The following is a 12,998-nucleotide window of genomic DNA, read 5'->3' as shown; positions in this document are numbered from 1 at the left end:
CGGCCTCGCCTGCTCTGCTCTGCTCGGCCCGGCGCGGCCCCGCCCCACGGAGCAGCCGAAGCGCGGCCGCAGCACACGTGCCACGACGTGGTGGAATCGCGGCGTGCAGACACTTTAAAAAGTTTAAAATGTGTGACAGTGTAAAATGCTGTACTGGAAAGCCTACGGAAATTCGAATTTTAGTTAAAACTTTCAGGTTTCTCGTGGAAGGAAATCTCATCTCGCCCACCTTGATGCAAACCAAACGAATGAGATAATGTAACTCGATAAAGAGTTATGCTGCTGGTGACTCTAGAAATACCACGTCTTAAAAGGTACTTTTCTACAGCAAGCAAACTATTAGCAGTTTACAGAAAGGAAAGAAATTACTATCCCATCAGAGCAGCCTTTACATTGGTTTAGCACAATTCCTATTTTGTAGCATTTCCATATAAAAAACTGAGCACAAACACAAGTCTAAAACAATACAGAATCAGCCAAATACAGACAGCTCACAGGTAGAGGTCAAATCATCAGCACACAACACAGAGCTGGTAGGGAAGCTTAATTTTAAACTCTAATAAACACTGGCGCAACATTAAAAAAAAAAACAAACTACATTTTAATTAAGAGAAAAAAATCCAAACTTTTATTGATGCATTACTAGTTCCAATTCCCCGTTTCTCTCATTTATCAAAAGAACTGAAGAAGCGAAGAAAATTTCCTGCTATTTGCCACTAAAACGAAGATATTTGAGGACTAAGGTACCTTGAAAAACTACCAGCATTAAACTTAGTGGAATGGATTACAGGAAGCTGACACTCCAGACACTACCTACAGGGATTCAAATTCCACTTGCTCCCTATATGAAGAATTGGAAAGATGTTGATGAAAATTCATTCCTTTACAGTCCAAATCTCAAAATATGTACAACAAAGTCAATGACTATTACCAGTATGAGGCCACGCCCCTGTCTGAAATCAAAATGAAATTTGTTATTTTAGACACTCGGTATCAAAGTTCCTGCTAAACTACAAGTTGAACTTTAGCTATCTACTCTGATTTAAAGGCCAAGGAAAGGGAAAGGCCTTTTTGATAGAAAGACTACATTAAACTAAAAGCCTTGCCTTAGCTGCAGCAATCTCTGGGATTAAAAAGCCAGTGTGCTAAACTGCTGCCAATCAGAAAGATACCTAACTTCAAGCTAAGCCTTGCTTCATCTTTCCTGAGTGGCACTCAAGCAACAGGTTTCCCAGGCAACTGCAAAAGAAGTAATTAATTTTAGTGAACAGCATCACCATTTACTGTCTGTTCTACTTGGTTAATTGCTTGCGTAGTTTACAAGCATCAAAAAAACAAGCCACAGTTGAGAAGGAGACAGGCACAATTCAGTTTTTGATAAACAGATTTCTTCATCACTTGTTTTCAAATCTTATTTTGAACATTCACTATTAATACATTTTCTATTTCAAACAGTAAAAATGCCGTCACACTTGTGCGAACACTTAATGAAGCGTATTGAGGCACAAAGAAGCCAGAAGGAATTCAAATAACAGTCAGAAAATAATTTGGAAGATGCATTTTCTTCTAAATCCTAGGAGTCTTTTCCACTCAATTAAAAATAAACCAATTTTCCCATCCCCACAAATTAAACAGCTGACTTACCTATATATACATATCAAGTAATGGGATACCAGCTTAATTTTTTGGGGTTATTTTATCATAAAAGATGACAATTTTCTATAAAAGCTAGTCTTTGAATGCTTGAAATATGTACCCAACAGGTAAGTATGATTTAAGAGTAATTTGTTTTTTTAAAAAACCAAAAATATATGTTTCTCCATACTACCTAATGGCAGCTAAAATATAATGATAATTTTTACAGTGAACTGGTCATAAAAAGAAAAATATTTTAAACTGTTACTCTATAGATAACTTCAATAAAAAAAACCCCAAAACATTCATATTTTAAATGAACTCATCAATAGGTTAAGAAAGAAAAATAGTGTTAGAACACTACAGACACTCCTACTGACATCACACTGAATAATTACAACTTTTGGTAGTTTGTTACAAATGCTGTAAAAATCTTTCTAAGAAATTTGCAATGTTCCCCCATCCCAAAGAAATTTAAAAAGCCATTACAAAAAAAAAAAGAAAAAAGAAAAAAAGAAAAAAAAAAAAAAAGAGAGTTTTAAGATGCATTTCTTTTAGCTTGTATGATATAGCCTTTGGACTTGATAATTCCTCTGCTTTTAACAATGACTGAATACCGCAGAAGCCATAAAGGAATCCACTCGTTTGCTTTCACGTTCTGGATGCTTTCCTGGAGAACTTCTTGGAAACTTGCTTCACAAAGTAATTCTGAAGTTAAAAAGGGATATTTGTGCTTAAAATAAAGTCACATAAACAACTGCAAAAAGCAACACTTTTAGTAAGAGAAGCCTTTTCCTACAGTCATGATCGTAAGTGGTACCACCCTCAGATCCACTCTTCCAGAATGCTTTTAGGGTAAAAGCAGCTGAATATTACAAAATGAATGTCCAGGACACTTTTATGTAACATTGAGTATTTCCCACAAAACTAACTGAGACTATGGAATATCCAATGGAGCTGATCAGCAGAGTCATTAGCGGGAGAAAATGAAAATTAAATTTGAGAAGCTAGCTAGACAAACCAGAGGTGAGTAAAGTATAGGGCTGAAATCAGCAAAGTACAGAGCATTCAGAGATACCTCTGCAGTCACTGGAAGCTCAGCATTTACAGTATCTCACTTAACTAGGCTCATAATAACCATAAGCCCAGAAAGCATTAAGAAAAATGGGCTTAAATGCCACAAAGCAGGAAAAGAAGGCAAGTATAGATCTTCCTAGTTTCCTCTGGAATGTTCGTCAAGAAAACAATGTCTTTGGTGAAGAGTGCTCACAAAAAACAGTCTCAATACTCTTCAGCTTACTATTACAGAAAACATAGGCTGAGCAAACAACACATGAAGGAATCACAGCTTGTGCTGTTTTCTATCAAATCCTCTTCTCCGTCATTTCATGACTTTCAATGGAGACTTTTTATTATATTGCAAGTTGCATTTGGATTTCACAGGACATGGAAATTGTCAGATCAAATAGAAATTCATCTTGCGTGCTGCTAGAGCAGTGATAAATCCTGCTCAGGCACAGATGAAATTCATTCGTTGTAAAGTGGTACTATGAAGTATATACTACATAATTAATGCTTCATATACTTTTTTTTGGGGTCAAGTGGAAAGAAAGGAGAAGGAAGAAAAAGTATCATCATGAATAATTAGTCATAACCAAGAATGCAGGGAAGGAATTAACTAAATATTGTTTAGGCTTTGTATTACTCCAACAAGATATTTAAGGTGTTCTTAAGAGTGAAGAAGATTAGATGATGTTTGAGAGAAACTAGTATTATATCCCAGAATATTGTAGGGAGCTGGTAACTCAGTTCTACAGCTCAAAGGAAAGCCTCCCATTTGTTCAATCATTTAGCAAATGAATCACTGCATAAAAAAGTGAAGAACTTACAACTCGTTTTGTAATAATGTTATTTTAAGAAGTCGACCTTGAAAGAATCCTACTTAAAGCACAGTAATTTTACTGATCTAGTATTACCAAACTACTCAAAAATCAACTGACTATCAACATTTCTATGTAGGCAAGTCCACTTTCATTTGTCATTTACTGGCCTTATTTTGTGGAAATAAACATAGTACAAATTTCTCAGTAGACTGTTCTTCTATTCACTTTATTTTCTCTGATTAGAAGTATTTCAAGAAATTATCCAAGGCTGCAAGACTGTTTCAAGAAGGAGGGGGAGGGGAGGAAGCAACAGGAATAGCTTAACAGAAATATTTTATAAAGGAGAAACTTTTAGAATCCTTGGTTCAGGCTTCAAATATAACAAACTTTGAAGTCTGGGGAAAGATTATTCCTGATTTTGTACTGAATAAACACACTTAGAAGTCTTCTCTTAACTGGCGAAGTCTTACCTTTTGGGTCATTGTGAGTTAAGAGCTGTATGTCACATTCTTTTGCAAATGCTGTGAGATCAGGGGGCATCACACAACAGGAAGCTAGGTTCACCTGATTACTATTTGGTTTCACCTGAAAGTAACAGAACAGTTCTATAAGAAAAAAAATACTAATGTACTTATATTAGTTGTTTCCACCATGCTTTCTATTACAACAGAAATTTTGAACAATTTGACTTTGACCATTGTTTTGAATACTGAGCAAGGCTAATTAATTCTGCATGATCTTTTAACGTAGGCAGCTGCAACACCTGCAATTCCCTGCAGCACACAGCCCAAAACAGGAGTAGGATCTAACTTCAGGTGCTGCCACAGCAAGATGAGCGCTGACCCACGGCACTCTGGCTTCCTGCCTGCTGTGCTCCCAAAACAGCAGCAGCTTTTTTTGTCCCCCTCTCTAGTAAAAGCATTATAGGGATGCCAGTTTGAAAAAGACTTCAAATTAAAAAATCCAAATACATTTTTGTTAAGGAAGAATGTCATGGTTTAGCATAGTTTGGGTTTTTAGTTAAGGAGGGCTCCATCAGCCAGTTAATTTGCAATCTTCCATGCCTTCAGGCAAGTGCTTGAATCAGATCAAGTTAAAAGGGATGCTCTTCGACTGACTTTCTCTCTTCTCACAAACTGCTTTCATGATCACCATGCAGGTGGTCATTAAACCCTGCAACTGCCCTCTCTCAGTGTACATAAAACACTGCTGTCACAAAGATGATCAGGTGACTGAAGCACCTCTTCTATGAGAACAGGCTGAGAGAGTTGGGGTTGTTCAGCCTGGTGAGAAGGTGGCGCCAGAGAGACCGTACAGTCCCTTCCAGTACCTTAAAGGGGCTACAAAAGAGCTGGAGAGGGATTTTTTTGCAAGGGCATGTGGTGATAGGAAAGGGGAAATCACTTTAGACTGACAAGGCAGGTTTAGATTAGGTATTAGGAAGAAATTCTTCACTGTGAGGGTACTGAGGCACTGAAAAGTGCTGGATGGCTGCCCCATCCCTGGAAGTGTTCAAGGCCAGGTTGGATGGGACTTTGAGCAATGCAGTCTAGTGGAAAGTGTCCCTGTCCATGACAGGGGGCTTGGAACTAAATGACCTTTCAACCCTTTTTATGGTACTATGAGTTAGTTGCTCTGGACAACAAAGTATTGTGCCACTTCATTCACAGTCTGTCTTCCTCTATGTTTAAGCTTACCATTCAAACACCATTTTTCCAAGGGGGTATCCCTCTCTTTGTAACACAGCTTAAAGTGAGAACAGCTACATTTTCAGAGTCACTGGAATAAATCTGAAGGTTTAAGAGTACTGTTTATGGTCCTTCCTAAGTATAAAATAATTCAAAACTCAAACCTGCAGTACTTCAAAGAACCTGCTACTGAACAGACTTGTGTTTTCCAGTTGTTGCTGGTCAGTATGTAAGAACAGTGAACAAACAACAATCATATTTGAGCCTCCCCCACCTTGAACAACATTATGATCATCCACAAAATACTGAAAATAACAGGGGTAATTAATATTTTGTATGTAAGACCACTTATAACAGAAGTTTATAATACTGTGTCAGCCAACAAAGCAAGCCGTTACTCTGTCCTAAGAAACGCTGTGAGTAGGAAGTTTGTTCTCACCTGTGCCCACAGATACAGCTGCTCTAACAGTGTTTTATCTAGGTCGGAGGTACCTATGGCAACAATCTTTTTGTTCTGAACTAGATTTTCAAGTTCTTTCCAATAAGGTTGCAAATATTCCAAGGACAGGTTAGCTCCATCTTCGACAGGAGGTGGGACAATAATGACTGAGTCTAACTGAGCAACTCCGAGGGCAGAACACGCTGAGGAAAAAGAACAGACACTGCAAAATTTTTTGTCAGATATGAACATAAACAGCATGACTCTTCAAATCTAGCAAAAGCCACACCTCCTGCTTCACTCTGCTAGCTTCCCATTCACCATTTGAAACTGAGTGTATCTGCAGTCAAGAATAACAACACAGCCTTTTTAGCAGAGATTCAAGCATACAGCTAAAGATCAAAATTCAGTTGTAGGTCTTGGGAAAGAAAAGAAAACAGCAAAAAAAATCAACAGAAAACGAACAAGAGCATGAAGCTTTTTCCTCCTTTTAAATGTTAAAACTGTATTTTTCTCTGAAGACAGTGATGACAATTCTCTATTCCTTCATTCTCAATTTCTTTTAAAATTTGTAGCTTTCACTCTGAACTATAACTCAAGTACAGGACATGGGTTAGGGAAACTACTTGCTACGTATGAGGAGTTAGACTAAAAGCACACCAAGTACAGAGACTTAATTTGCCAGAGAGAAGTGGAAGTCTTGGAGTCTGAGTCACTGAGCTGTATGAAAAATGCAAGTCATGAGGCCTCTTCAGCACAGCAAACAGAATAGAACTAACAAACTGTATTAATTATTTTCTTCTAGAGGAGGACTCCATTAATGTATGTTTGACAAATGGTACTAAAACTTACAATATATAGGCTATTAACTGGGGTATCAACAGAAAATAATGATATCTGACCCTTTCTTCTTTGATCACCCCTTAAGCCAAACAATCTTCCAAAGTAGCAAAGTTCACTGTTGCTCACAATTACTGCTACATTAGGCCAACACAACTTTATGTAGAGACATTGTATGACATTTTCAGTAAAACTTCACTATTTCATCAGCTACCTGCAGCATTATTTTATTTCCTAAATAATCTCTAAAAGACTGCACAGTTCATGACATTAAATGCAACTAACAAGAACTGGCAAGAACTGCTGTATCCCTGCTATTAAAACATCATGTGGTATTTACTTTTTAACAAGTTTTGTGTGAAAGAAAAAAAACTTGGTCCTGCTTGGAGGAAGGAATCAGATCTGAGGTCACAGTGAACCATTTAATAAGTTTACAGACGGAACTAATGTGCAAATAGACTTAATTACCTAAGTCTCTCTTAATAGGAAAACAGGATATACTTGTGACAATGACTAAATACATCTCCTAGAAATAAAATTAGAACTTTTTCCATCTAAGTTCTAGAGTAAAAAAATCCTAACTTGAGTTCCACACTTACCCAGATCAACTGCATCTCTGATTGATGAAGAGTTTGATCCAACGATGAAAAGCTTTGCTATTTTCAAAGAAACTGGAATCAATAACTAAACAAGCCAGGTATTACTAATAATATAGCCATTTACTTTTGCTATACACACTATTAATGAGTTTTTGGGTAAAAGGTTTTTAGAATATACACCAATTACTTAAAAAATTGGAAAAAACCCCAACTTTTTGAAAGGTGACTGCCCAATAAAGACACTGTTCTCTTAAATTTCAATGCTGTTGGTGCAATCTCAGAACAAGAAATCATCCAGTTAGATGATGTAATAAGCTGTAAAGCATCAAGACACAAAGCAATAACCATAACAACCTGAATAAAAACCCCAAATGTAATAGTACAAACAGACTTCTTCACAACTTACTGAGACTCAAAATGTACTAGTGTTAGTTTGGACTGCCTCCTTCAAGTTCATCATATTCAACCTGGAAAAATTATGCAAATAAATGTGCTTCCAATGCTATTTCTTAATTCCAGTATTATCTGTAATATTTTGCTTCAAAAATGTCAAAGACTCACAAAATACATTTAAAATATCTTGAGGTGATGTAAGTTAAACTAGAAAAATACTGAGCTGCTTTAAAATCTGAAATATTAATTCAAGACTTTCTTAGCCAATGTCTAAGAACAACAGTGTGCAATGGTGTAATTTGATTCTGCAATTACAAAACAGAGCAAAAAAAACCCCAAACATATATGAATATCCTATTGATGACTGCATATGAATCCTTTCCATGCCATTGGATTTGTGACTATGTTCTTACCTGATACTTTCAACTCATCCCTTTCTTCAGGATTTATTTTTTCTATAGCTTGAGCTACAGTACATTCCAGAACCTCCAGTGTTTCCTGTAGTAAGTACATGACACTTAGGAGCAACTCGTCAAGAGCAGACAGTAAGCTCCCGAAGAATGTTTTTAATTGATTAAAAAAACAAAAAAAAAGAAAGAAAAAACAAAAGAAAAAAAGAGTGCCTTACAGCAGTTAGAAACAAAATAGTAGAAAAATGCAAAGACAGAAATAAAGTAACCCAAGGCTTCTTGATCACTGAGGGGAGGTCAGAATAATGAAGATATATGAAAGGCCCCATATGACCCTAATATAGAAAATGCAAATTACTGATAAAAATTATTGGAACGAGAACAAGATTCAGTAGTTCTTGTAGTTCTGATTTTATGATGTGAAAAGACTGCTGTGCCAATTCAAAGGACCTCGTTTTAAAAAAGCCTCATGACGAGCTGAAAAGAACCCCATAAGAATTAGGAGGTTTGAGTGTTGGATGGGAACATCTTTGCTTAAGAAGTATTTTGTAATTTCAGTGAAGCCTATGAAAAACCTACAGTGAAAATGCTGTAAAATACTGATTTAAGACAGTAATTATTTTACCCCCTGACCTCATTTAGGATTAGGCTGACATCTCATGTCAGCTGGCACAAGATGACTTCATTAAGTCTTTACCTACATCAGACTTTATATTACAGGCATGCACAACACTCTGCCCCAAGCAAAAATGCTTTGCTAATTTTTGCTGCCCAACCAAAAGATTCTCAAGTGAGCCTTTGAGTTACTCCATACAGTCAGCATTTTAAACAAAACTTTTTAAAAAAATGATTGGATATCAATATAATTCATGAGAGAATTTGGAATTACGGCGGTAAAGTGTTCTTACAGTAAAACCTAGCTTACACTAAATAATTTACTTTAAATGGATCACTACATCAGACAGAGACAAGTGTTTGTTTTTGTTCTTTTCTCTGATTGCTTCTTGAGCAATCATTAGTTCTTCTACAAGTCATTTAGCAATAACTGCCTCACACACTTCAGTTTGGAATGCAGCAACATGCAGCCGATGCCCCCATTACACAAGAACTGGTAACAAAACCCAAAGAACCAATCAGGAAAGCTTTTCAGGTTTCTTGTTGTTGTTGTTTTGTTTTTTGGGTACCTTTTTTTTTTTTTCCCCTGAAACATGCTAATATTTCACAGAGCAAATAATAAATTTAGTGGGGACCTATTGCTGTTTTGTTGAATTTCAGAAGCAAAAGTGAAAGAGAAGTAGACAAATACACCAAGATCTTCATGTCAGATGTTGTCAGACTCTGAAAATAGTTCATTCCTCAAACATTGATATAAAGTTTTGCTCATTATAAAGAAGCTATAACCGAAGAAGCTTCCCTGAAGAGTGGGACTTTGAACTGAAAGTCAAACTGTTGGTTAGACAAAGGGAAATGCATTGTTTAATCATTTCAGGCTGAGGGAAAGTTATGCATCCACAAAAGGCCAAAGCCACCAGCTGCAACTATCCCCAGCTGACTTTGGGGTGGGGGGGGAGAGCACAGCTCACAGAAGCCCGGTTTACAGAGACTCCCCCCTACCCCTGGGGGCGGGTGCAACCTCTGGTGAAAGGCAGTGAACACCCATCCTCCAATTACACAAACTGGCCCAGCTGTGGAACCCCCAACCCCACAGGGCACACCCACAGCACATCCACGGGACATTCACGTGAGAGGCTTGGCCCCACAGGACTGCACGTGATACAACAGACCCAGAGTCTGCTGTGAGAGACTGACCCCACCCCAGGGGGACATGGCCGACATGCTCACCCAGCCTGAGCATGTACACCCATGGGACTCTGTGCCTTCTGGGGGACCTTCACCACCGAGAGACCAGCTGGAGAGGATCAATGAACATCGCTGGGATCCACAGAGTGGTGATATTTTCCTTATTCTGTCCCTGTCACTCTTTCTGTCCCCCCCACCTATTTTTGACTTCTTTCTTCCTTTCTTTCATTCTTTCTCTCTCTCTCTCATATTTACCATCAAATAAAACCTTTACTATTGTCACTGGCATATGGTCTTGTTTGCACCTTAATTCGGGCAGAGGTATTTCTCAGAACCTTAAAACTGGATCATAACAGATGTTCATGTCTGTGGCTTTAAGACTTATGTGGAAGTCTTTAGCTCTTAAGGAAAAAATTGCCACTTCTGGATCTTCAGAAATATTTCTGAGACAACAGATGCTTCAGAGCTCCCCTCCAAATGGGATATCTGCGATCTCGATAGCTCAGAGAATTCTCCACTGAGTTTTAAGAAGCATGCTAGCAAACTTCTAAGGTACACAGACTTTATTTATTTTTACTTGCCCCATAATTAATTTAAAATCTTACAGACCACAGCTTTTATTTTGCTAAGAACTGTCTTATCTGCCATCAATAGGATTCTCTCTTTTTATTGATATGTCTTAACCTCGCCAAATTTACTAAACATTAAGGAAAGAAGCGGAGTTAAGAAATATTCCTTCAAGGTATCTGGAACTGCATATACTTATAGAGAAATTTAATAGCTACTGTAAGTTTTAGAAGTATAACTGACTACTTATTTCTCTGGTTTCACGTGTAACATGGATAAGATGTGTAACACCTCTCCTACCTGATTTTGGTCTTGGCTGATCTTCGAGCTCCACTCAGTCAGTGTTTTCTGCATGCAGTCCCGGACCTACAAAACATTGTTTCACACTGAAGCGTGGGTATGTTCCAGCTGCACACAAACAGAACAGTACAGAGGTGTGTAGGACAGACTGCACAGCTGAACTAATGACACCATTCCACAAGAGATTCTTCCTTCACAGCTTCTATCTGAAACTTGCTAAAACTAGCTTACTTAAATGTTTTTCTCTCCTCTTTCACGGAGTTTCAGCAGTAATACAAGTACTGTACTTCACTTATTTCTCAGACATGCTTTAAAGGCAAGAACAATGCTAAGCAAGCAAGAACTAGGATGGGGTGGTGGTCTGGGGTTTTTTAGGGCTTTTTTTCTGCTTTTTTGTGCAGAAATTCTTAAGTTACAAAGTAGTCAGATAAGAGCATAAGTGCTGTGACATTGTAGAGATTAAACTTTACAATCAATCACTAAATACTCATTGTATTAATTACTCCTCTTTTCAAGATGCATCCAACCCTTCTCATTTACTGCCTACCTACTCCACTATGCCAAACCACTAACGCTTTTAAGTCCTTCATTACTGTAGGGGGAACCTACAGATCCTACCCCACACTTGCATTTTTCCTTCATCCACAGATGCAAAATAAACTCAACTAAGATTCTGCTCAGGGATTTTCTTGAACCTAGTAAGACGTAACTATTAAATCAGCTAAATTATTTTATACAGTACCAGTGCTGCAGCTGTAGCAGTGCTGTAGCTTCCCCTTGATCCATCCCAGGAGCTAGGTACAGGTACTCTCTGGCTGTCCTCTGCCACGGGCAGGAGCACTTCTGCCAACTGCTGCTTTACTTCACTTTCAACAGTGTGCACACCTACTTTGTGTACCATTAAACAGCCATTTCCTATGACACCTAACTCAGAGAGCTCTAATACCATGCGCGGACTAGAAGTGCCTGATATCAGGAACAATACTTTATGAACAGAAATACTATACATTCTTTCTATCGTTTGAAATAGCATAAAAACCCCCCGACCCAAAAGGCAAGAATTGAGCCCCCCAGTAAATAGCTAAGCACAATAACCTTTTAATAAACTAACTCTTTATCCTACTTTCATACAATTTATATTGTTATCTTCTCCTTTCTGAGGGCAAGTGAGACAGTACTAAATTTTTATATATGTTCCTGCTTTGCAACTGTCACAGGTCATATTTCTACTGCAGTTACTATGCACAGGCCTCTGACTCTAAAGCACACCACACCCTTGCCCTCAGGCCATATGTTGATCAGCTTTTCCAAACACAGCTGCATCCCCTAACACGGGGGTTCACAGTTTGCAAAATTTTAGCTTACGTTCTGCCACTGAGAACTGACTATACTAAATAGAAGAGTCCAAAGCTGATTGTAAATAATACCAATTATTTGCTTTTGCAAGTCCATCAGCTCTGGAAAGCCAGCAGATTTCTCTGTAAACAAGTGAATTTCAGTACCTTAACTATTAGTTATGCACATTGGCCACTCTTTACTCAACAGCCCTCCAGAAACAACTCACACAAGGGTGCCCATCACAATACAGCTACGTCTTTGTTACAGAATCCAGCCCTATTTCACACAGATTACAGGAAGTTTAATGAGCAACCACGCCAAATAAAAAAGTTATGACCACGTGACAGCTAAACAAGAGTATGATGAATTCTTCGTTCTTGTTACATCATCCTCCCAGACCTTTCTTCCATTTGTGCATGATTAATACGCAACCAACCAACTTCTAGGTTACCACCTGTGTCACTGTATAGCAATAATCAGCCAAAGCCATAGTTTTTCTAATTATTAAGTTACCATTCTGAGATTACTGTGTCATGACAAAACAGCAAATACGGTGGTTCTGAAGTTCATGGCCACAGGACCTCCAGACGTTTTATGAGAACTGTTCTAAGTGTTGACACATACCGCTAAAGGCAATACTTTTAGAGTAGTGATTAAAAAGCTCTTTTCAACTTCTTAACAAAGAACAACAGCTCTACACTTCAAAGAAGACAACGACTACTTTTCCTAAGACCTGTCACTACCAAGAAATTAAATTAACTTCAGGTTAGAAAAGAGAATTTTCATAATCTGTAATGCAAGCTCATATCTATTCATATTTTTATCTTACTAGAGAAGTATAAAGGATCCCCTTTGCCATTACAGACAGCACTTAAATTTGTAAGTATTTTAATCCTTTATTCCCAAGATCAGAAGGCTGGCTCCTTCTCAGGGCAAACTGCTTCCGGGGGCACGGGGGGCCCGACCTCCCAACAGGGTAGGACACAACGAACGGACGAAAACGAACAGGCAAAACCCTGTTCTGCCGTTACCATCTCGCGCCTCCCGAGGGCACCTACAAGCGGATCGCTCGGGAGTCAAAGCCCTTCCTCGCCGTGACGGGCACC

At 38.2% G+C, this 12,998-nt stretch overlaps 1 protein-coding gene across 2 annotated transcripts in view; it reads right to left on the bottom strand.

The window, feature by feature from the left end:
• Positions 1-605: 605 nt before the first annotated feature.
• Positions 606-12,998, bottom strand: part of GCLM (glutamate-cysteine ligase modifier subunit) — a 13,393-nt gene continuing 1,000 nt past the window's right edge. The window contains exons 1-7 of one of the 2 annotated variants that reach the window (XM_008630487.2): positions 11,297-11,541; positions 10,555-10,620; positions 7,891-7,975; positions 7,085-7,141; positions 5,646-5,848; positions 3,989-4,103; positions 606-2,343 (exon numbers count right to left, since the gene is read on the bottom strand). In XM_008630487.2, coding sequence (XP_008628709.1) covers positions 2,174-2,343; positions 3,989-4,103; positions 5,646-5,848; positions 7,085-7,141; positions 7,891-7,975; positions 10,555-10,620; positions 11,297-11,503 — 903 coding nt within the window. In that variant the 5' untranslated portion in view covers positions 11,504-11,541 and the 3' untranslated portion in view covers positions 606-2,173. Of the gene's footprint in view, positions 2,344-3,988; positions 4,104-5,645; positions 5,849-7,084; positions 7,142-7,890; positions 7,976-10,554; positions 10,621-11,296; positions 11,542-12,998 lie in introns of those variants that run through there. The other variant, XM_017729885.1, reaches the window with a different exon arrangement.

This window comes from Corvus brachyrhynchos, unplaced genomic scaffold, assembly GCF_000691975.1.
Source record: "Corvus brachyrhynchos isolate BGI_N302 unplaced genomic scaffold, ASM69197v1 scaffold101, whole genome shotgun sequence".
In the NCBI taxonomy this organism is placed as follows: Eukaryota; Metazoa; Chordata; class Aves; order Passeriformes; family Corvidae; genus Corvus; species Corvus brachyrhynchos.
The sequence above is the reverse complement of the archived record's forward strand: the minus strand, read 5'-3'. Positions and strand labels throughout refer to the sequence as shown.